Genomic DNA, 22,922 nt, shown 5'->3' with positions numbered 1-22,922 from the left:
AAAGTAACCAAAAAGTATCCAAAAAAGTGACCAAAAAAAATTTTCAATGTAAAAAGAGGTGAGGTGACCGAAATTCTCCTAACAGTTCACCCCAAATTTTTACTCTAGAGTCACCCCCCCCCCCCAACAAGATTTTTCCAAATAATTGGTCAGATATGGTTCGAACCATTTTTTAATTAAACAGAAGTCGGAAACAAAAATTCCGGATAAAAAATGCATTTGAATTTTTGTACTGATGGATTGTGTTTTTGGAATTTGTCGAGTTGATTTTTCCATTTTAGGAGATGTTTGAAAAGTTTAGTAGCAGATGATTCGAAACATAAGACAACCTCATTTTTTATGCAAGACATTGATTTTCGTAGGTTCAAAATGTTCAAATTTTAAAAGTTTTCAGAAAATGGAATATAGGTACAGGTACCTGGGTATTTGTCATTTTGTAAAAACATGAGTAAAAGCCCGAGCGAAGCGAGGGCGAAAACTGCGAAAATTGATAATATGCGACGTAAAACAACGCCATTCCTGATGATGTAAGTAAAAGGTTAATTTTCTTGGCTTCAAAATTTTCAGTTTTTAGGAAATTATTAGTCTCATAGAAATATGAATAAAAGCCCGAGCGAAGCGAGAGCAAAAGCTTTTAAAAATTCACAATTCATAAAAGGTAAAACAGCATTATTTTTGGTGAAAAGAAAAGAGCTCTGTGTAAAATATTGAAGAAAAAAAATAAAATTTCTGAAAAAACTCGGAAAAAGTAACTTTTAGTAACCAAAATTTTTAAAAAGTAACCAAATTTAGTAACTTGGTTACTTAAAAAGTAACCGAGTACAATCCCTGCAAGTATGATCACAATTCACAATCTGGTCAGACATTCATATAAACGCAACCTCAATCATCCTGAATCAGCATTTTTTCTTCAGAATCGACAAATTTAAAATTCATCAGTCATCAACTAACCAATTCAAAATCAACCAAGGCATGCAAACTGAAACCAAAACCTCTAAAAACCATTTAAAATTACTCAAATCCAAAAATAAAACCAGGAGCGTTACTTTCCCTCAACAAAACCAAAACCAAAACCTTAACCAATTGAAAACTGAATTAGTTTTGGTTTTGGAATTTTTCATGTACCTAGAAGTAATTTACCTAATTAATAACTGCATTTTTGGTAAAAATAAAGTAAAAACTGATGAAAAAGGTGAAAACTAAAAAAGTTGACAAATTTGGCACTGCCAAAAAGCCGCTTTCTAGTCACATTTACAAAGTATTTAAAAAAGCGATCACCTTCTCAACCTTTTTCCCTCTAAAAAATGGAAAAAAAGAAAAAACCGAAATCAAAACCAAAAACCAAAACTCATTCCTTTGAAATCAAAACCCTTACGATTTGTCAAATCAAATTGAATTTAATCAAACATATTTGGTTGTGTGGACGCTCTGATGATGTCTTTCTCAAATTTTAGAAAATTTGAAAAAAAAACTTAGATTATCAGAGCGTTTACATGATCTAATACCTACATATATTTGACTTTCCATGCAACCAAATATATTTTGATAAATTTTATCAATTTGACAAACCTGGTTTGTCAAATACATATATTGGATCATGTGTACGCTCCTTTAACCACCTAGTTCAGCATGCTGTGACATCAATATCACAGTGATGTCATTTTGTGATGTGTAGGTATAGGGACATTACAAAGTAATATTTCTGTGACATTTTGGCATAGACCTTTTATTCTCCTCATCTGGACCACTATTCCAATGGTACATTTTGATGCAAACCTCCCAAATGCAAATTGAGCTTGTAAAGAATGCCTCTGCGCATTGTGCAAATCTCTTACGTTGTTACCCCGCCCATAATCAGATTTGAACGTTTATCATCTTCCACACACAATTATGCACAGGTTGAGTAACCGCATGTCGAGAGTGTCATTAAATTCTTTGGAAACTCAATTTGAAGGTTTGCATAAAATATACGTGTGATTTCCAATTGGAATAGCGGTCCAGATATGGAATAAAAGGTTGATGCATTTTTGCGACATTACTTTGGAGTGCAAAAAAAATATTTGGCCGCAATATCTCAAAAATATAACTTTGATGATATCACATAGGAATCACTAAAATATATCACTGTGACATTTTTGCCTCAAGCTATACCATTTTTACTTCTTGCAGATACAGTATGTTGACAATAAGGAAGACACTGTCTCATCTGAACTTGTCCTCATTATGGGTGCTGGAGACTTTGCCCAATGTGGCGGAGTCAAACATCCTCAAATTTCAACTCCAAACTCCAGGAGTTCAGAGAAGAGAAAATTTTTGAGTAAATACATTTTTCATCTCACAACATCGCTCTCAATTTGCTAAGCTAAAATTTGCACCCTATCATTTTATGATGGTATTATTTTTTTAAAAAGTATTTCAGTGTAATATTTATGTGACATTGCAAAAATGCCCCTCTGCTGTTCTGGGTGATGTCTTTGTAACTATTTTGCTACGTACATTTTATATCACCAGTAAGTCACAGATACATCACAATGCAATATTGCATATCTCCAGAGAACAGAACATTTTTGATTTTGCCTGAACAAAGCAATAGCGAAAAAGCTCCAGAGAATTCATTGGTGTGGCACAAAAATCATTTCTGAGACTTCGTTTTTTGATTTTTAAAATATAATTTGGGTTTAAAACACTCTAGTCCTTAATAGGGAGAAAAAGTTTCAAAAAAACTTTGTATCATTTATCAAGTGAAGTACTATGTAGTACATATGGGCAAATCTTGTGCTTTGTATACCTATACCTACTTATTATGGGAAACACTGAATAAAGTTTCTTGGAGATTTCTGGCCCTTGCAATTTTCTGAGACCTAGAAAATGGTTTTGATTCATAAATTTTAGAAAATTGAACAATAATTCATAACATATCGAAAATATGTACCTATAAACTCTAAAATACATATTGTACTATTTATTTAGTTAGCATACCTTATCAATTTAGGAAAGAGGTAGAGGGGAGGGATAAACAAAACTTCTCCTCATCCCCCCACTCTACACAGAAAAACAAATCCTAAGAAATGAAGGTAGGTGTACGATGAGAGCAAATACCCTGAAAAATAGGTAGGTAGGTCATCGTTAAATCACAAGGGAAAAGTTGCAAGTTGGTGTGCCACAGACAAGGAAAAAGTCCTGTATTAATTTCCACGCATTCGTGAAAAAAATACCCCTAAAAAAACTAAAGTAGGTAACGTAGAATAAGAAAAAGTTATCTTTAACATAAAACAAACATGTCATCGCGGGTTAAATATCGTGTAGCTCGTGTCTGTTTCCTTATCCAAGTTGTTCCACTTTTTCTTCTATCTTCAAAGGCACCCTTCGTTACAGAAAAAATACAAAAAACCATAGGTTATTGAGGACTCGTGATGCTGATGAAACATCACTTTGATTTGTATTCATGAGCAATCGATTAGAGACACAGAGTATATTGGTTACTTTGGAAAAATAATACCCATCTTTACTTTTATGTGTACCTACCTAGATATGAGACAGCTGAAATTGTGTGTTGAAAAAAAAGGATGAAGAAGTGAGAGGTGATCTATCGTTACAGGGAACAACTGCTACAAAAAAGTATGTTGAGTACCACTGAGGTGATTTTTATTATAAGACAAGTTTAGCTATTGAAGTATTGCCATTTCCTTTTTGAAATAATTTCTACGGTTTCCTTTATTATTTTCTGAATTTATTTATCGTTAACTTGTTTTCCTTTATGGTACGAGTATAATTTTTCATTTATTCTTTTTCGTTTCGAAGTATTGTAAATTGCTCAAGAACCTTATCAAGATATCTACGTGGAAAATTGTATAATCTCGTCGTCTTTAGCATCTTACACAAAAGAAGTTTCAAAAAGCCTAGAGTTGATTTTCCCCCTCCTATATTACATTTAGTTACTCTCGTACTTACTACATTTGAACGTAAAAGAAAACACAATTAAAAAGTAATTTACATGCAGTAAGTAAACATGAGCAGGCCTTCTGAAGGTTTTGGACTAAACGAAGCTCGTTAAATTAATGCGTATTTTCGTTTCGGTTCAAGACCTGTTGGGATAATGGAGAAAATGAGGAAAAGACAGAGGGGAAGGCTACACAACAGTATAACTTTGAAGTTTTCTTGAAAATTATACAACGGCACACAAAAAGTAATTACGTATGTGTTCCTGCTGCGAGCTGTATCCCCTTCGGTTGGTTTTTCTCTCTCTCTCCATATATTTATAAGATGCGGGAGCTTTTTCACTTCGCTATTTATTCGCCTCGCATGGACGTAGAATCGTATACACTCGCAGCATTTTAAAAGCTGCTTTTGTGGGCCGGCTGATGTTTGTGATTTATGTCTGTGCAAATATTACAGAGGCGGTATAAGTGAAGGGAATTTCGCGCACTTTATGACGCCTTCTTTGCCAGACACTGATAATAGTTTGAATTAATATTTATAATGATTTTCCAACAGATACGAGGATTCTCGCCGTAGCATAGACGAGGCTCGCTGAAGGTGGGAGGGTGTGCGAGAGTAGCCATAAAACTCGCTACGAGGGTTATTTCTTCGCGTCGTAAATTTAATAGGTAAAATTTTTGTGAAAATTCGTACTTTATTTAAAGCGAAACGCTGTCTACCTGGAAATTTTTATCGTGTGCGACACATTTTAGTGTTTCATGGACCAACTGACACGAATAAGAGCTCTAACGTGCTGTGGTAAGGATGGTTGTTTTATTCCGAGTGTTGAATAACTTCGAGAAAATAAACTTAGCTGGTATTCTTTTCTTGTTTTTGGAAATTACTCGAGATTAGGTACATTTTAACTATAGTATCATCGTTAAAAATATTGTAAAATTTACGTGTAATAAAATTTAAATAGAGTGAAATAATATTATTCAGAAAATCTTCAAAGTGAGTGTACTTAATCAAAAAATGGTTTATTGGATTGGGATGTTCTAAAACATGTAAAAGATTTTATTGAAAGGTTGGCTAAAAGAAATTCACTTTAGAACTGTTTAATAATTGCTGAATGACTTCAGAATGGCCCAAAAGTGGTGAATTTTCATTCCATTCCAAAAGGAGGAGTATCGATAAGGCCATTTTTTGGCCCCAGACAGTTATCGACTGAACCACTCTTGAATTGTTGTAATAAATGACCCAAATACAAATCCGTGGTTAGTTGACCCAAAATGACCATTTTTTGGGCTCCAGGGGTCTCCAAATTTGCGAATAAAAAAATAATTTTTGGAACCACTGAGTATTATTTTTAAAAACTTTTTCAACGTAAAATATCTGTTTGAACCCGTCACATATTATATGAGGCAATTTTTCCATTTTCGACCCTCGGGGGCAGAAATTGGGAGGGTTTTAATTTTTGAAAAATTTTGGAACCACCATTTTGAACCTACCCATTCGAACCCCGCTAAAAAGCGTTTTACAGTTTATTAGTATCTGGAAGACCTCCATCCCACCAAATTTTGAGCTTAATAAATTTTTGCGCTGGTACTCAAAAATCCAAATTTCCAATTTTTTGTAATTTGGATTTTTGGGAACCACTGCATAGCTGGAAACCTGCGATTTGCGCCAAACGTAACGTTTTGAGGCATATATTCAATTACCTAGGTGAAAAAGTTTAATTAAGCTCCCTGTATATTCGTAACTTTGAACCCTTTTTTTAGAGCCCTCCACTTTGGGCACCCCTGAAAAATACGATTATGCATATTTTTTCAAATAAAATGAAGAATTCACATTCGGAACACAACTAGCAAGAGCTCGATAATTTTTCACTAGATTTTACCAGTAATTTTCAAAATTGAGCTATTTTGGGTCAAATTCTGAGATTTTACTCTTCGAAAAAAATCATGATTTCAACGAAGTAAAATCTCAGAATTTGGCCCAAAATAGCTCAATTTTGAAAGTTACAGGTAAAATCTAGTGAAAAATTATCGAGCTCTTGCTAGTGCGTTTCAAATGTAAATTCTTCAATTTATTTGAAAAAATATGCATATTTGCCTTTTTCAGGGGTGCCCAAAGTGGGGGGCTCTAAAAAAAGTGTTCAAAATTACAAATATACAGGGAGCTTAATTAAACTTTTTCATCCAGGTTATTGTATATATACTTCAAAACGTTACGTTTGGCGCAAATTGCAGGTTTCTAGTTTTCCAAGGGTTCCCAAAATATCGAAATTACGAAAAATTGGAAAATTGGATTTTTGAGTACCAGCGAAAATTTTTATTGAGCTCAAAATTTGGTAGGATGGAGTTCTTTCATATACTAATAAACTGTGAAAAGCTTTTTAACGGGGTTCAAAGGGGTAGGTCCAAAATGGTGATTCCAAAATTTTCAAAAATTTGAAACCCTCCCATTTCTGCCCCCAAGGGGCGAAAATAAAAAAATCTCCTCGAATAACGTTTATGAAGTTCAAACAGACATTTTGTATGCTAAAAAAGTTTTTGAAAATCAGTGGTTCCTAAAAATTTTTTTTATTCGCAACTTTGGGGACCCCTGGAGCCCAAAAAATGGTCATTTTGGGTCAACTAACCACGGATTCGTATTTGGGGCATTTATTACAACAATTTAAGAGTGGTTCAGTCGATAACTGTCTGGGGCCAAAAAATCGTCTTATCGATACTCCTCCTTTCAGGCATAAAATAAAAGCTACTTTCAACAACACAAACATCCTATCTTCTAAACGTATTAAACAAATTGCTCAAACAATCCACTTTCTCGTTTTATAGATATACATACATACATAGTTTTTTTTTTTTTGTTTTCTCAAAATATATGCACAAGTTTGACTTTTGTCAAGAACTCAACCGTACTCGTGTATGCCAAAGTAAACTTTCCAGTTGCCACACATCAATAAACCATTTCACTTTTACGTTTCAACGTTTAACAAAAAATCAAACGAAACGAAAGCATTACCGAGAAAGTCATCTAGAATAACACTTGGCGATGAGTGTGTAGCTGAAAATGTTTCTTTTTTCCTGTTTGAACAGTAAACTTGGGAAACTTGAGAACAGAATGCGATTACTTAAACGCCACCATTTATTTTCACCTAATCACTTTAGCACGGTCGATGTTCCATTTCAATATTTAACCATTTGGTAATCATATCGTAATACTTGAAGTACAATTGACTGCTTGAAAAAATAGTCATTTTTCAATACCACTGCACTATTTTGGTTGTTTATTGACCGTCAGTTTAATTATTTACATGTTTAGGTAGGTACCTGTGTAAATAGCCATATGTGTTTATGTTCGCGAGTGACAATTTTTTTCATTGTTTTTTTTTAGGGAAAATTTGGAAAATTCTAATTACTCAGTAATTAGTATTCCTTTAAGAATAATATACTAAAAAGTGTGAGACTAAAAATCTTACATTTTAGCACCTTCTCCCCCTCTCAAAACGAGTAATACGCCTCGAATACTAACAAGTATGGTTACCTATCATAAACTGATTATGGACATTAGATACTAAGAAATAATACCTAATCGTTTAAGAAGAATAAAGCCATAAATTTCAATAGTATTTCCAAATTACTGTGATATTACAACTTTGCTCGTCAACCTTTTTATCACAAAACAAGTACAATTTACATTATGAACGATGCTCGCAGCGATATAAACTTAATTACGAGTATTTGCTCGTTAGATACTCGGATAATTTCCCATTCATTATTAAATCGACCATCTTCTATCCATAAACGAATTTTCACACAGAGTATCAAAAGAACAAAAGCGCGATTCGATAGGAAAAAATTTTCAGCAGGTACCTAAGATAGGTATTAAAATTCGCCAGACAAAGTGTATACGACCGTATAGTTTACGTGAAGGTCTTAAACGACAATTAAACGTAAATAAAAACAAGATGAAATTAATGAGGTGGTTTTAATCCTCTGGAGAGACGCTGCACAATACGAATTTAATTAAAACATAGCCAAAGCTGGGATACCTTAGCTCTATATAGCTTTACTTTTGTTTACAAGAGAAGAAGAAAAGTCATTCTTGAAACGTACACAAAGCGAAACTCTCGCGAACAACTTTTTCCATAATTTGCGAAAATTACAAAAACATATTCAACGTGCGAATCTAATGTACAAGTACGATAGTTACTTACTATTTTTACAACTTCTTAGACGAAAAAAATATATCCAATTGATTGAAGCGTAAGAACAACTGATTCCAAAAACGAGCGAGAAACTTTTTATTGGGATCGTGTTCTACGTGAATACATGAAAATGTACCATCGAGTCGGGTTAAAAGTTCGAACAATGTAGACTAGACCTGACGAGCAGATGAGCGTTCAAGCAAAACAAAGCAAGATGGTGGAAAGTGTTGGTGGCCGCTAGGCTGCGCTCCCTACCGCTTAACTGTTTGTAACTACTCGCTCAGTGTAACCAGGCCTTATGCCTACGATGTGCGTCCTGAGCTTTTTCAACTCACCGCACTTGCTTGATGTTCGTTGTACTGTACGTACTGTATTATTTGCGTGTTCCTTGTTAATGGCTAATTGATGCGATTTTGTATGATTTAATATTATTTGTTTCTTTTGAATATATCGTTTATTTGTTCCTGAAGTTCGTCGTCTATTTATTTCATAAATAGAAGTGGCTGCTGTTATGGTAAGCAGAGCGATGGGTTTCGTGAGCGGCCGACACATGTTGCCGGTACTCTGAAATACCTCGCATTTCATTAATTAGCTATTAAGTGCTTGTAATTAACCCGATTTTATGCTCACGACGAACGTTACGACTGCCTGAGTACATGTAAAATGCGTTTTTCCCGATTTTATTAATGATTTTACGTAATGGCCGCCGAATGCGAAAGATGACGCAACACGTGGTGCAAAGGACGCTGAATTTTAGTTTGGATGACTCATGGCGTTATAAAAGAGTTCCAGTCCTAGAAATGGCCATTCCCGAATGATTTAATTAAAGAGTTCGTGAAATTGCACACGGTTTTAAGCGGTCCTGATTTCATTACGCCGCTCCCAAATTACTAAAAGAGTTCCAGCCAAGTTGGTTGATATACTTTACGTGGTGGAAAACACAGTTTTGTAACAGTTCGTCTAAGCTAAGTCTGGTTTTGGTTAGATTTTGGCGTTGATAAATTAAATATGTGGATAAAAGCTCGCTACCCGATTTCAAAATGTGAACTTGTATTTTACACACGCGTGTCAAAGTTTTGTAGACGAAAGTTCCATCGTACGTTCGAGAGCTACATGTGCCTGATTTTAGTTACTAGTGCGTTTCACTTCCCGATTTTAAGCTTTAGTACATTTACCCGATTGTTTTTATTGCTTTAAAAGTGTTAGCTTTCTTAATTTGTTGATCTGGATACAAGTCGCACTAAGCACATGCCCGATTTTTCTTCGACCTAAGCACTTGTAACGTACGATGAGCATTCTCAGCGGTAAGAAACTAAGTTTTTCCGAAACTGAGCGTTTACTTAACTTTTCGGGCTAATTTTGCTACGTGAAAGTTAACTGAGAAGTGTGATCTGGTTAACTGAATCGCAGCTTATTAGACTCAACTTTTGACAAGGAGTGTTTCCGGTTGAAAGTTGCAAGTTGTTTTGTAGTTAGCTTCTAGTTTACGCTATTTCCGAAGCACAAAACACCCGATCTCGTCTACCTGATTCTAAGCCCAAAAACTTGTGATTGTTCATGCAGGGTGACCGCTACCGAGATGACCAGCGTCGAGATGACCGCCGTCGTGATGAAGACAGAAGAAGAGATGATCGTGAATATCACTCTAGTTCTCGCAGCTCAAAGAGATCTCGTTCGGATTCCAGAGATGATTCGTGGAGGAAACGCCGGTCCAGCTCCGGTGATTATGATATCGAAGCTGAACGCCGCCGGATAGCTGAATCTAACGCGAGGATTGAACGTCAACAACGTAAAGACCGAGTGAGTTACGAAGCATGAACATCAACCCTGATTTAGTTTGTTTTGGTTTGTGTTGAAAATCAAAAACTTTGAACTTACGTATATGTTTTATTGGGTATTCAGGAACGAGAAGAAGAAAGCAAACGTCGAAAGGAAGCTGAGAATCGTAAACAGCGTAAAGTAAGTTCTAAACCTGAATCTAAACCAGAGTCTAAATCTAAAAAGAAAAGCGTGACCGAGCCCGATTCAAAATCTTAGTCCAAAAAGAAAAGTAAAGCGCCTAAGTCAAAACCTGATTCAAGTACAAGTACGAACACCGCCCCTCCACCCCCGATTAATCCGCCTGTGCAAAACGAACCAGCGAAGAAAAAGAAAAAGAAGAAGAAGAAATCATCTGATAAAACTTCCGAAGCAAATACAGCATCCCAACAACCGTCGAACCGCTAGTTAAATATAGAAACGATTAGCAACCTGAGTGAACCGAGCGTCTCAACGCAGCAACCTGAACCGACTAGTCAACCTGCACCGACTCATCAACCTGAATACGTTGAAGTTACTCCTGAATTACGTTCAATAATTAATGTTCCTGAAAACGCTACGAATTTGGAAAAGGAAGACCTACTTGGACGTTTGACTAGCCTGAGTGTTTTGGGACAACAAGCTGCAACGATGCTGAATAACCTGAAACGAAAAGCTGAACCCGAATCCATACCTGAACCCCGAATTTTGAAGAAAAGAGCTCCAACTCCGAAACCATCCGTTAGCGACGCTAGTGATAATGAAGTCAGCGGAAATGAAAAGAATGAGAAGTCGAATTCAGAAGAGAGTTCAGATAGCTCGGATGAAGAAGAAGACGAAGAGAAAGATGATAGCTCCGACTCGGATTCTGATTCAGATTCTGACTCGAGCTCCGACGACGAAAGCGATAATGACAAAGGAGGGAGCGGAGCGGGTGGAACTAGCAACCACTCCTCCCCTTCTGACTCACCTCCCGAACCATCGAAGCAGAAAGAAAAGACAAAGGAAAAGTCAAAGGAGAAGAAGAAGACGAAATCAAAGAAAAAGAAGAAAAATCAATCGTTTAACCCGAATATGTTTCGAAGCCAGCATGAATCACGAACGATTCTTACCAAAACTACCCGAATTGATACTTGGTATAAGATGCTGGAAATGGATGCGAAAATCTATCAGATCGATATACACAAACGGAAAACCGAAAAGAAAGCTGCTAAGATCGAAGAAGAACAGCTGATGAACCTCGTATTGCACAGGCTGGACCCCCACTACCTACCCCGAGTAACTTGTATCTCTCCAGTTGAGAAAGTAATTGAAAAATTGTTTGAGATAAGGCGAACCGAACGCAACGTGAGTCGTTCATCGGTAAAGTCTGAGTTCAACAAACTCACTCTCGTAAGAGGTGAAAAGTTGGACGATTTCTTCAACCGATTGGACGAGTTATTACTCGATTATAAAATGCAAACCAAATCCGAAATACCCGAATCTGATGTCTACGATCGTTTAGTTGAGGCAACTGAAAATATTTACCCGAACGTTAAGACAATTTTAAAAGCCCGAGGTTTGAATCAACCTTCCATACCTGACCTGAAAATTCTATTGTTGCAGGAAGAATCCGAAAAGTACCGGAAGCCGGAAGAGGCAAACCTGGCGTATTACCGAAACCCGAATCCCCGACCGGCTCCACCGTTCAACGCTGCCCACGTAGCCCGACCGCCGCCGCATAATTGTTACAATTGCAGCAGTCCGCATCATTATGTTTGGGAATGCCCGGACTGGGACAAAGGCCCGAGATGCTTCAAATGCGGAGAGTGGGGACACCGAAGCAAGGACTGCCCGAACGAATACAGGGATTATAGATCAGGTAAACAACACCGAAGTAACCGTAGACCTTTCCGTCCCCGAAATCCAAAATTCCGCCCGAGAAATAACTACCGAGATCGTCGCCCGAACCAGTATTCGAGGAACAATAGAAACTATCGTAATGATAGGGGCTATTATTCCAAGAAAAACTGGCAGACTGACAGACGAAAGCCACCGAAGTCAAATTGGAGGAAAAAGGGAAAAGGCTATCAAGGAAATAAAGACCCGAAGAAACCAATCCCGAAGAAAGAGCCGAAAACCGTAACTGAAAGTAAAAAGTAATGTGTATTTGTTCACAGAGTTCGAGATGCCCAACGATTTGTTGGGGTTATATCGCGCAGGTATGATCTCAGCTGAACGGATGGTTGGCTTGAAGAAAAAGCGCGACGCTATGCCCGACTACCCGAATAATAATAAATTGTCACATCATCGTGATCAGTATTACGACGAAAATTCCCGACATCACGACGATCATTCCAGGCATCGAAATCGCGACTACGATTCTGATAATCGACGTTCCCGATTTTCACCCGACAGACGCGATCAACGCCGCGAAGACCGCCGATCACCGAATCGCAACCCTGATAACGTGAAAGTCACCCATCAGCAAGCGCCAGCGCCGGAAGTGACACCACCCGAACAAGCGTTACAAGCGCTGAGCCTGAACAAACCTGAACCGATGGAGACCAGTGAAAGTGATCCGTATATGGATTTTCTCCAGATTGAGTTCCCGAAGTTGCCAGTGAACGAGATGAGCCCAACGGCGATAGCTGAAGTTCACAATAAAATTCACCAGCTCGAACATTGGCTATCGTGTTTGAAAAAGAGTCTGGATTTACGTGTCCAGATGCTAAATGTCGAAGAGGAAGCTGCGCGTGAAGTTATTCCGTTATTTCCATCCAATAACCCGATCCCGATTCCGCTGATGGACGCTTTAGGGCCGGTTATTTTGAACCACCCTCCCGTACCACCCCCGACTAGTCACACCAGCGGCTCAAGCACGAAAACGACACCGGAAAAACGGCAACCGACTAAAGCCGAATTGAAAGACGACGAGCCGTTTGTACAGAAATCAGCGAAGAAATTTACCGAGCCAAAACCTGATGCCGGAAGAACACCGCTAAAGAAATTCGCGGACAATACGTTCAACCCGAAGGCTGAGGCGAAAACACCAGCAAAAACTGATTCGAAACCGAAAACTGGACCTGAATTTAGGAAGAGTACACGACCGCGCCGAATTACGCCGCCCTTTCCGAACCGGAATTTCCCGATTCATCCGAATGGTTTTAAACCTATGCCGAGGGTTAGGGTGACCCTTAAAATGCAAAAGTAAATATTTTTTCGGTCTGACCCCCTAAATTTTTTAATTATGTCATAAAATTCTCGAATACAAAATTTTAGCCCATTTGGAGGTCATTAACCCGTGCCGAGTTGGCCTACAATGTTTAAATGGGATTTAACATAGGTTTTTAAGTGAAAATTGCATTTAAATTCCTCTTAGGCGCCTAAAAAATAATTCCGAGGGTTTTTTACAAGAAAATGCTACAAAAGCATGTCAAAGACCATATAAAACAATAACAGGTTCATGGGGACCCCCCTACCCTTCCTTCCTGCCCTAAAAATATAGGGGAAAATTCAATATTTCCAGGGTGGGAAGGAAGGGTAGGGGGGTCCCCATGAACCTGTTATTGTTTTATATGGTCTTTGACATGCTTTTGTAGCATTTTCTTGTAAAAAACCGTCGGAATTATTTTTTAGGCGCCTAAGAGGAATTTAAATGCAATTTTCACTTAAAAACCTATGTTAAATCCCATTTAAACATTGTAGGCCAACTCGGCACGGGTTAATGACCTCCAAATGGGCTAAAATTTTGTATTCGAGAATTTTATGCAGAGATGGCGCGATTCCGATTTTTTTAAGGAGTCGTGAGAATCGCATGAATCCGATTCCGGAATCGGATTCCATTTTCGATTCACCTGACAGATGAATCGAAAAATGTGAAATCTGACTCTTTTCAAGCAGGAATCGCAAATGTAATATGATTCGCGATTCCGGTAATTTGATTCTCGCGACTCCGATATTTCGATTCTCTCGACTCCGATATTACAATTCTCGCGACTCCTCATTAGTCATTACGATTCTCACGACTCCTCATCATTACGATTCTCTAGACTCTCACAATGAACGAAATCACCCAAATTCAATTGAAAAGCACAAATACAAAAAAGTGTAATTTTCATAAATATTCTTTTATCTAATTTTTGCCGGTTGGCGCTGAAAAGTGGTTGTGAAAGTGAATCTGAATGATGAATTTAGAATTTATCATTGTTTTACTAATAACATGGTGAGTTGAAAATTTTACATAAGGTGCACCGGGGGAAGTCAGAACGTTTTTTCACAATTTCAACTTTGATCAGCTGTTACTCTCGTACTAATGAACCAATATGGCTGAAATTTGGTATGTAGGTTCCCATAAGGGTTCTTAACCTATGGTGAAAATTTCAGCGCGATTGTCGCAGTAGCTTTCGCACAATCGAATAAAATGTAACTTGTTCTGACTTACCCCACTTTGGGGTAAGTCAGAAAATCTACAAATTAATTGGTATTATTAGGATTCGACCCTGATCGATGCGCAATATGTCGAATAACATGTTTTCGAGGTCGTAGAATCCAAATCTGGAGTTATTTTTTTTGTAGGAGTGGGGGGTGAGGCATGGGGAGGGGGCAATTCTAAATTTTTCGTACATTATTGTGTAATATGTCGATTGATATGTTTTCAAGGTCGTAGAATCTGAATCTGCAGTTATTTTTTTTGTAGGAGTAGGGAGTGAGGCGTGGGGAGAGGGAAAATTTTGAATTTTTCCTACATTATTGTGTAATATGTCGAATAATATGTTTTCGAAATCGTAGAATCCGAATTTGGAGTAATTTTTTTTGTAGGAGTGGGGGGTGAGGCGTGGGGAAAGGGAAAATTTCAAATTTCTCCTACATTATCGTGTTATATGTCGAATAATATATTTTCTAGGTCGTAGAACTCGAATCTGGAGATATTTTTTTTTTGTAGGGGTGGGAGGTGAGTCAAGGGGAGAGAGAGTAAATTACAAATTTTGCCTATATTAATGTGTAATATGTCGATTGATATGTTTTTGAGGTCGTACAATTCGAATCTGGGGTTATTTTTTCGCAGGGGTATGAGGCGAGGCAAGAGGAGAGGAGAAATTTCAAATTTTGCCTATAATATTGTGTAACATGTTGGTTGATATGTGTTCAAGGTCGCAGAATTCGAATCTTGAGCTAGTTTTTAGGGTCGAGTGCTATTCAAGTATCACCGTTTGGGGAGAGGGCCCCACCCATGCGAACCTACGACTCACCTTCCACCTTCACCATAAAAAATGACTCTGGATTCGAATTCTACGACCTCGAAAATATATTATTCGACATATAACACGATAAGGATAATGTAGGAGAAATTTGAAATTTTCCCTTTCCCCACGCCTCACCCTCCACTCCTACAAAAAAAATTACTCCAAATTCGGATTCTACGATTTCGAAAACATATTATTCGACATATTACACAATAATGTACGAAAAATTTAGAATTGCCCCCTCCCCACGCCTCACCCCCCACTCCTACAAAAAAATAACACCGGCGAGCCTTTATATTTATTTACTAATGTTTGTTAGAATGTTCATTTCATCTTCAATGCTTCATTTTTATGAAATTTAAGGAGTTGTGATGGGAATCTGGCTGGAGTCGTGAGAGGAATCTGGTTGGAGTTGTGAGAGGATCCTAAGATGAGTCGTGAGTGGAATCTGAATCGGAGTCGCGAAAGGAATCGGAATCGAAAATTACGATTCGGATTCGGATTCCTATATCTGGCGAATCTGATAAGCGGAATCGGGACTCAAAATTTTGTGGAATCACACCATTTGGAATCCGATTCTCAAGCTCCTGGAATCGCGCCAACTCTGATTTTATGACATAATTAAAAAATTTAGGGGGTCAGACCGAAAAAATATTTACTTTTGCATTTTAAGGGTCACCCTACCGAGGGTGTCTGGTACGTTCATACGTCCGCCGACACCGACGGTTAGAATCGAGGATTTGGACATCACAACGTCTACGCCGAATACGACGACGACCGCACCGAGTTCCACAACGCAGAACGTTGTCTCATCAACAACGCCTCACATTAACGCATTGGGAAACCCAGTTGATCCGCCACGCCCGACTACACCGCCGCAGTTACACGCGAACCTGAGACAGACAGTGGACATCCCGACTGAAGAAGACTGGACGCAGGAAGCGTACAACGCAGATGCTCAACCGATTCGTCGTTCCCGAGCGAATTATCGCAGCGTGTTATTTACACATGTTCAAAAGACGATGACAGATAACATCCCCGTCCTGACTGCGCAGCGTGAAATTTTGGATGCCAAAATTATTCAACCCGGATCAGAAGGCGCCGACGATAGAATCTCTGTCTTGTCGTTGGAAGAAACGGCGTTTATTTTCTCGCAAACCGAAGAGCTGGAGCAAGCGATTGCTGTTTGCAGACAAGTGGAAGGAGGTAAGAAAATCACTTTTATAGGTGACACTGGAGCCACTTCCCATTTTGTCAACAACCCCGATTACTTGACCCAAGCGTATGAGAGTGTGATACCGATTAAAGGAGCGAATGGAGACCCGAGTGCTTTGCTAAAGTCTGATAAGAGAGGTATGATTTTGGGTACGAGTGATTCTTGTAGTTCTGAGTTATATCTGAGTGACGTAATGTCCGTTCCTGGCCTGTCTGAGAATTTACTCTCTTTGAGGAAGTTCGCGGACCTAGGATATGATATTTTTCTAAACAACAAAGGCGCAAGGATTACTGACCCGATTTTGAACCGAACTGTTCTGACTGGAACGTATCATAAGCCGTATTGGGAATTTCGTATGACCACGGCTGAATGTGAAAAAGCATTGAGTACTACAGTCGAGAAGAAATCACGTAAACGACACCGCTCACCGACGGCACCTACCTGTAGCAGCGCAAATGCCGCGGAAACAGTCAAGAAAAGGAAGATTGACAACCCCGAATCATCTTCACCGAATACACCTAAGATACCCGAACCGCAAAAGGTGAAGAAAAAGAAGAAAATGAAACCGAGTAAAATTCCGAAGAAGAAAGAGAAAACCAGCGATAAAGGTATTTCGAAACGGAGGGAGGGTTCTCCCAGTAGGAGGGAGCCCACCCCTGACGAAGGTGAGAATCGTCTACCGTTTACCTTTATACCTGAGGCTATTGACGACATAACACTTGGCCGAGAAATACCTGATTTGAACAATGAAAAACCACCGGAACCTGAAAATCTCACCACCGTGAAGCAGCCAATGAATTATGTCGACTTCAAGAATAGTCCAGGCATGAGATGGCATTACCGACTTGGACATATGAGCTATTCCCGATTAGTAAAGCTGAAGAAAACACACCCAGTTCTTACGAACGTGAAGTTTAATCGTCAACAGATTCGTGCGTGTGAAGTTTGCGTCTTAGCAAACATGAAGCTGTCGTCGTTCAAGACAGTTCGTATAAAAGCACACACCATCTTCGACCGAGTTCATTCTGACGTCATGGGACCATTAAACCCACCCACATTGTACCAGAATCGTCGTTGGATTGTTACGTTTATAGATGACGCCAGCCGCTTTGCAATTGCGTATACGATGCAGTTTAAGTCAGACGTCCCCGATTGTTTTCTACAATTCCTGAATTTGGTAAATATGTACACCAGAGGAAAATCCCGAGTTGCAACGTTAAGATGCGATAATGGAGGTGAATATACCAGCAACGTTTTTAAAGAAATCTGTGAAAATAGAGGAATTCGTATTGAATACACAGAACCGAATACACCTCAACACAATGGAACAGCTGAAAGATTCAACCAAACGATTATGAATAAAGTACGAGTCATGCTGCTTGATTCCGGAGTACCACAGCATCACTGGGATACAGCCCTCGCAACAGCTATAAAAATATACAACCGAACACCTCATTCCCGAATTAAAAATCAACTCCCGATTCGTATGATTTTTCCTGATATTCAACTACGAGCCCAGTACCTGAGAAGATATGGCTGTATTGCGTACGTTCATCGAAATGACCCGAGTTTGAAGAAATGTGATCAACGAGCTGTAATTGGAGTTCTTGTTGGATACACCGCAACTGGTTACAAAGTCCTACTACCGCAGTCCAATAAGATAATAAGATCTACACACGTAAAGTGTGTTGAATTCAAAAACTACAGAGACATACAAGGTCTTTCCGAAGAATATGGTCCAGTAGTACCGGAAGCTGAATGGCTAAAAGATTTTGAGGAGATTTATCGAAAATCCGAAGATAAACCAAGATCAACTCCATTGCCTACGATTATTGATAAACAGTTAACTACAGCTAGCAGAGATACGCAGACTGATCCGTACGAGCCATCTGATAAGCCTGAAACCCGAGAGTTTGGAACCCAAACCGATATTAAGATATCCATCCTGTGTAAACCTGATAGAGAACCGAATTCTGATTCTGATTCAGATTCTGATTCCGAAACTGAAACCGAATGGATTGAACAAGAAATCGAATTAACAGCCCTGAATGCTCAAGAAGTGGAAAAAGACGTGTCAATAAAGGAACATTTTGATACTGAATTTGCCCAATTGAAAGAATACTATGACGTGACCGATTCGAATAAAGACCTGAATACCTTTGCACTAATGACATCAATGATTGCAGACCCGATGACATATAAACAAGCGATGAATTCGAGTGAACAAGTTCAATGGCAAGGAGCCATTGATGAAGAACTAAAGTCAATGAAAAACAACAGTGTTTGGGAAAAAGTCCGCCGCCCGATTAATACGAAGCATAAAGTACACACCGTTGTAGATTCGACCATGGTTTTCAAACGGAAAATTGACACGAAAGGAAACGTTAAGTACAAAGCCCGACTTGTTGCCCGAGGATTTAAAGACACCCGAAATATGGCGATTTCCAAGATCTACGCACCGGTTTCCCGAATAACAACAGTGAGAACAGGTTTCTCAATCATCAATAAACTGAATTTAGAAGCTCGACAACTTGACGTAACTACAGCGTTTTTGAACGGAGACTTAGAGGAAGAAACATATATGGAAATACCCGAATGTATGAAACCAACAGCTGAAGAAAAGAAGGAGTACGTCTTACGATTGAAGAAGTCATTATATGGCTTGAAACAGAGCCCTAGATGTTGGAATAAAAAGTTCGCAGAAGAATTGAAAAAGCTTGGCTTTGAAGCTGATGTGAACAACCCTTGTTTGTTTTGGATTCGTAATGGAAAGTTCCAAGGTTTCCTGATTATTTACGTCGATGACATGATTTTTGCCGGAAATGACCTGAAAATACTGAACCGATATATCAAGAAATTGAAACGGATTTTTAAGATGAAAGATATGGGAGAACCGACGAAATTCTTAGGCCTGAATGTAAAGAGAGATAGAAAGAACCGAATTTTAACGCTTGATCAATCCGATTATTGTCAAGAAATCTTGAAGCGTTTCAACATGCAAGATTGCAATTCAACGCAAATTCCGATGTGCCCGAAGTCAAAGAAACCCGAAAAAGTACCTGAGAAAAAGAAGCGAAAGAAGTACAACAAGCGAGAACGTAGACGAATGAATCGTCTAAATCAAACCAAGTTTGATGGAGCCCCGTTTCCGTATCGCGAAGCTATTGGGAGTTTATTATACTTAGGAAATGCCACCCGACCCGATATCATGTTCGCGATAAATTGGTTAAGCCGAAAGCAGTGTAACCCGACTCAGGCTGATTGGCAAGCTGTAAAACAGATTTTCCGATACTTGAAAGGTACTACCCGACTTGGCCTGAAATACACCGGAACCCAGAAAGGAATTGTTGGACACTCCGACGCCAGTTTTGGTGACTGCGATGACACGAAAAAGTCAACAGCCGGAGTGTTAGTCCGTTTGAATGGTGATCTAGTAACTTGGTCCAGCAAGAGACAAGGTACTGTAGCGAATTCGACCTGCGAAGCTGAGTATGTAGCCATTAATTCTTGCCTTCTCGAAAGTGTAGGAGTTAAGAAACCGTAAGAAGAGCTACCGGAAAACGTCTTGACCCGATTTTAATCTACGGAGACAATACAGCATCCCTGAAATGTACCAACAAACCCGGATCCCCGAAACTGAAACACCTGACTGAAATTAAAGTTCACACCATTCTCGATTACGTGATTAAGAATAAAGTGAAACTCGAATGGGTAGAATCCGCTGAACAAGACGCCGATATCCTGACTAAAGCTCTACCGAGAGAAGCTTTTCAAAAACTGAGAGACAGATTGTTGAGTGTAGTATGAGTTTTCCCGATTGTATCCACCTGAAATACCTGATTCAAATACTCGCCCGATTTCGTTTACTAATAAAGAAATATGTTTTGTGTTCTTCTAACTTTTGTTCACAGATCCTGGAGATTTGGATATGGTTTTGAGTGCATTAGAATTTATGTTACGATTATCCCGAGTCCATAACCTGACGCTGAAAGAAATCCCGCAAAGGACGTATGACATTTTGCGCGTAGAACGAATGACAATCGCCGAACAAAAACGTCATAAGGCGAAAGCAGCGAAAAAGCGCAACAAGGCACACAAGAAAGCCGCCGCCGAGTTCGACGAAGGCGTCTGTGAGGATTATATATCAAGCGCCGAATCCGACTCCGATAAAGATAACCCACCGGATAGACCTTTAGGAAACCACCCGCTTTTAGAACAAGCGTATCCGAGAAACTGATTTTTCGCCCGATTTACTTTCCTGATTTTGTATTTGTCCAGTATTATTGTTATTGTGATTTGATTACCCGAAGATGAATTTTTTTTGTGTACGCTTTGTTATTTTTACTTGTTACCTGAGTTTATCTGTTTAAGTTGTAAATATGTTTTTGTTGTTTTAAGCGCTATCGAGCGCAGGGAGGGAGTGTTGGTGGCCGCTAGGCTGCGCTCCCTACCGCTTAACTGTTTGTAACTACTCGCTCAGTGTAACCAGGCCTTATGCCTACGATGTGCGTCCTGAGCTTTTTCAACTCACCGCACTTGCTTGATGTTCGTTGTACTGTACGTACTGTATTATTTGCGTGTTCCTTGTTAATGGCTAATTGATGCGATTTTGTATGATTTAATATTATTTGTTTCTTTTGAATATATCGTTTATTTGTTCCTGAAGTTCGTCGTCTATTTATTTCATAAATAGAAGTGGCTGCTGTTAGAAAGTTGTAAAACTGACAACGAGTGGGAATGAAAACATCATTTTAGAAAATCAATTATTCGAATATTCAACTACTATAAGGGAGGGATCCCAACGGGCAGAAACAATTTCAAAAGGACTTAGATACATCGGAAGAACTTGCAAAAATAGGTACACTAACTGGATTTTTAAAAATTAAATTTGACTCAAAAATGTAAAAAAAATCACAATCTGACTAAATTTACCTGAAAATTTTGATGTTGCACCCTCCCCCACCTCCCATCGATTGGAAACGTTTTAGAACCATTTTAAGTATAGTTCTGGAGCCTCCAGGAAATTTTTAAAAGTTAAAATGGTTAGAATTTTGCTTAAAATATCACAAAAACACTTGAAAAATAATAAAACTAGGTATTCAAAATTATCACAAAATTGATGGCATTTTTCAATACTTTTCGAAATTTTATGACAATAAATTGTCAAAATTTCACAACAGCTGTCAAAGTTTTATAAAATCTTCAACAATTTTGCAGTCTGAACAAAACAATAAGTACACATACCCAGTAAAAATGATATAAAAACACTTGAAATTGAAAAAAGCCATCAAAATCATTAAAAGTTGATAAAAACTGAAGAAATTTGGCTAAATAATAATGCAGCAAAAAATGCACAAAAATTATTAATCAACTAATAGATTCTTAACCACATTTTATGGAGTTTTCAAAATATTGCTTGAACTTTTCAAATAATTATTGGCAGGCATTTTTTTGAATTCATTTCCTGAGGGGGACGCTAAATTGAAGTTGCAAGTCCCTAATTTTCATGCCTCCTCCAGTCCTCCTGCCGCTATGTTTTGAGAAAAAAATCAAACTACCTAAATTATTTTTCTATTGTTTTGTGAGATTCTCAAATGAGACGACTTGGTTACTGTTCAGAAAAGATGAGATATTCATTACATCAAGTGTCATTTTGAACCTTTTTGAAATAAAAATTTCTAATCATTTTTTTTGCTCTTCAGTAATATTCCTGGAAGCAGTACAAGAGAGCAGATTTTGAACATTTTAGACAAATAATTGAAAAATTCCGAAAATTCAACATCCCTGCGATACTATGCTTTGCTGACTATGCAAAGGTCTTTGACTGCGTCAATTGGACAACTCTATAGAGATATGTATTATGTAGGTATGTATTATGCGAGATGGGAATTCCGGAGTCCCTAATTAAGCTGATCAAGTCGCTGTATGACAAGAACGAGATGATGGTGAGGGTAGGTGGAGAAGAGCCAAACCTGTTTCAGTCAGAATGGGGAGTAAGGCGGGGCTGCATACTCTCACCTCTGCTGTTCAACATCTATGGCGAGTACATCATGCAATAAGCCTTGGATGGGTAATTCTCTGGGCAAATTTCTGTCCCAAGACAATTTCTAGCAATTTCTTCAAAAGTATACAAGATATGTGAATTTTTTTTCAGAACTTGATTCAATACCACCGGGGCATCTATTTAACTATTTAAACATGCTTAGACCCCCTCCCCCTCCCCACCTGGAATCGCTTTAATGGCCAAAAGTTCCTAGTTGTGTCCTGTCCCAGCACAGGTTTTTTTTTCAATCCCGTTTTTATGATTTAAATATGCATTTTATCAAAAAAACTGAAGGATACAAAATTGTTCTAGATGAAATTTTCTACATTTTGACGCTATCAGTTGAACTCAAAACGTTTATTAAATAACTTTAGAGGTGGTTCAAAGTCTGTCCCCCAACTTTAATGTCCATCGCCGTGTTCATTTTTCAGATTTTTTTTACCATTTTAAAAATATTTTTTTACATGGATAAATGGTCTCACCAATTCGAATGGTTGATAAGAGTGCTAT

General features: G+C 38.4%; 3 protein-coding genes across 7 annotated transcripts in view; 2 read left to right on the top strand and 1 right to left on the bottom strand.

The window, feature by feature from the left end:
* Positions 1 to 22,922, bottom strand: part of Pde6 (phosphodiesterase 6) — a 229,210-nt gene that overhangs the window by 66,057 nt on the left and 140,231 nt on the right. The window lies entirely within an intron of this gene.
* On the top strand, positions 8,658 to 13,121 carry LOC135839239 (uncharacterized). The gene is made up of 6 exons (XM_065355170.1): positions 8,658 to 8,690; positions 9,695 to 9,931; positions 10,034 to 10,090; positions 10,169 to 10,321; positions 10,409 to 12,059; positions 12,130 to 13,121. The coding sequence occupies exons 1-6, from the start codon at positions 8,658 to 8,660 to the stop codon at positions 13,119 to 13,121; spliced, it is 3,123 nt and encodes a 1,040-aa protein (XP_065211242.1).
* LOC135839910 (uncharacterized) lies at positions 14,522 to 21,071 on the top strand. Its single transcript, XM_065356164.1, has 2 exons — positions 14,522 to 16,359; positions 20,281 to 21,071. Exons 1-2 carry the CDS (start codon positions 16,176 to 16,178, stop codon positions 20,604 to 20,606), a joined length of 510 nt encoding a protein of 169 aa, XP_065212236.1. The 5' UTR covers positions 14,522 to 16,175; the 3' UTR covers positions 20,607 to 21,071.

Source organism: Planococcus citri, chromosome 3 (assembly GCF_950023065.1).
Source record: "Planococcus citri chromosome 3, ihPlaCitr1.1, whole genome shotgun sequence".
NCBI classification, from domain to species: domain Eukaryota; kingdom Metazoa; phylum Arthropoda; class Insecta; order Hemiptera; family Pseudococcidae; genus Planococcus; species Planococcus citri.
The sequence above is the reverse complement of the archived record's forward strand: the minus strand, read 5'-3'. Positions and strand labels throughout refer to the sequence as shown.

Excerpts from the sequence above, each read along its gene's own strand:
- LOC135839239 (XM_065355170.1), top strand. The coding sequence starts at position 8,658 with ATGGGTTTCGTGAGCGGCCGACACATGTTGCCG. Across the intron at positions 10,091-10,168 it reads AGAATCGTAAACAGCGTAAA|TCCAAAAAGAAAAGTAAAGC; the intron begins GTAAGTTCTAAA and ends TCAAAATCTTAG. Across the intron at positions 10,322-10,408 it reads CATCTGATAAAACTTCCGAA|CAACCTGAACCGACTAGTCA; the intron begins GCAAATACAGCA and ends GTCTCAACGCAG.
- LOC135839910 (XM_065356164.1), top strand. The coding sequence starts at position 16,176 with ATGACAGATAACATCCCCGTCCTGACTGCGCAGCGTGAAATTTTGGAT. Across the intron at positions 16,360-20,280 it reads TTGCAGACAAGTGGAAGGAG|ATCCTGGAGATTTGGATATG; the intron begins GTAAGAAAATCA and ends TTTTGTTCACAG.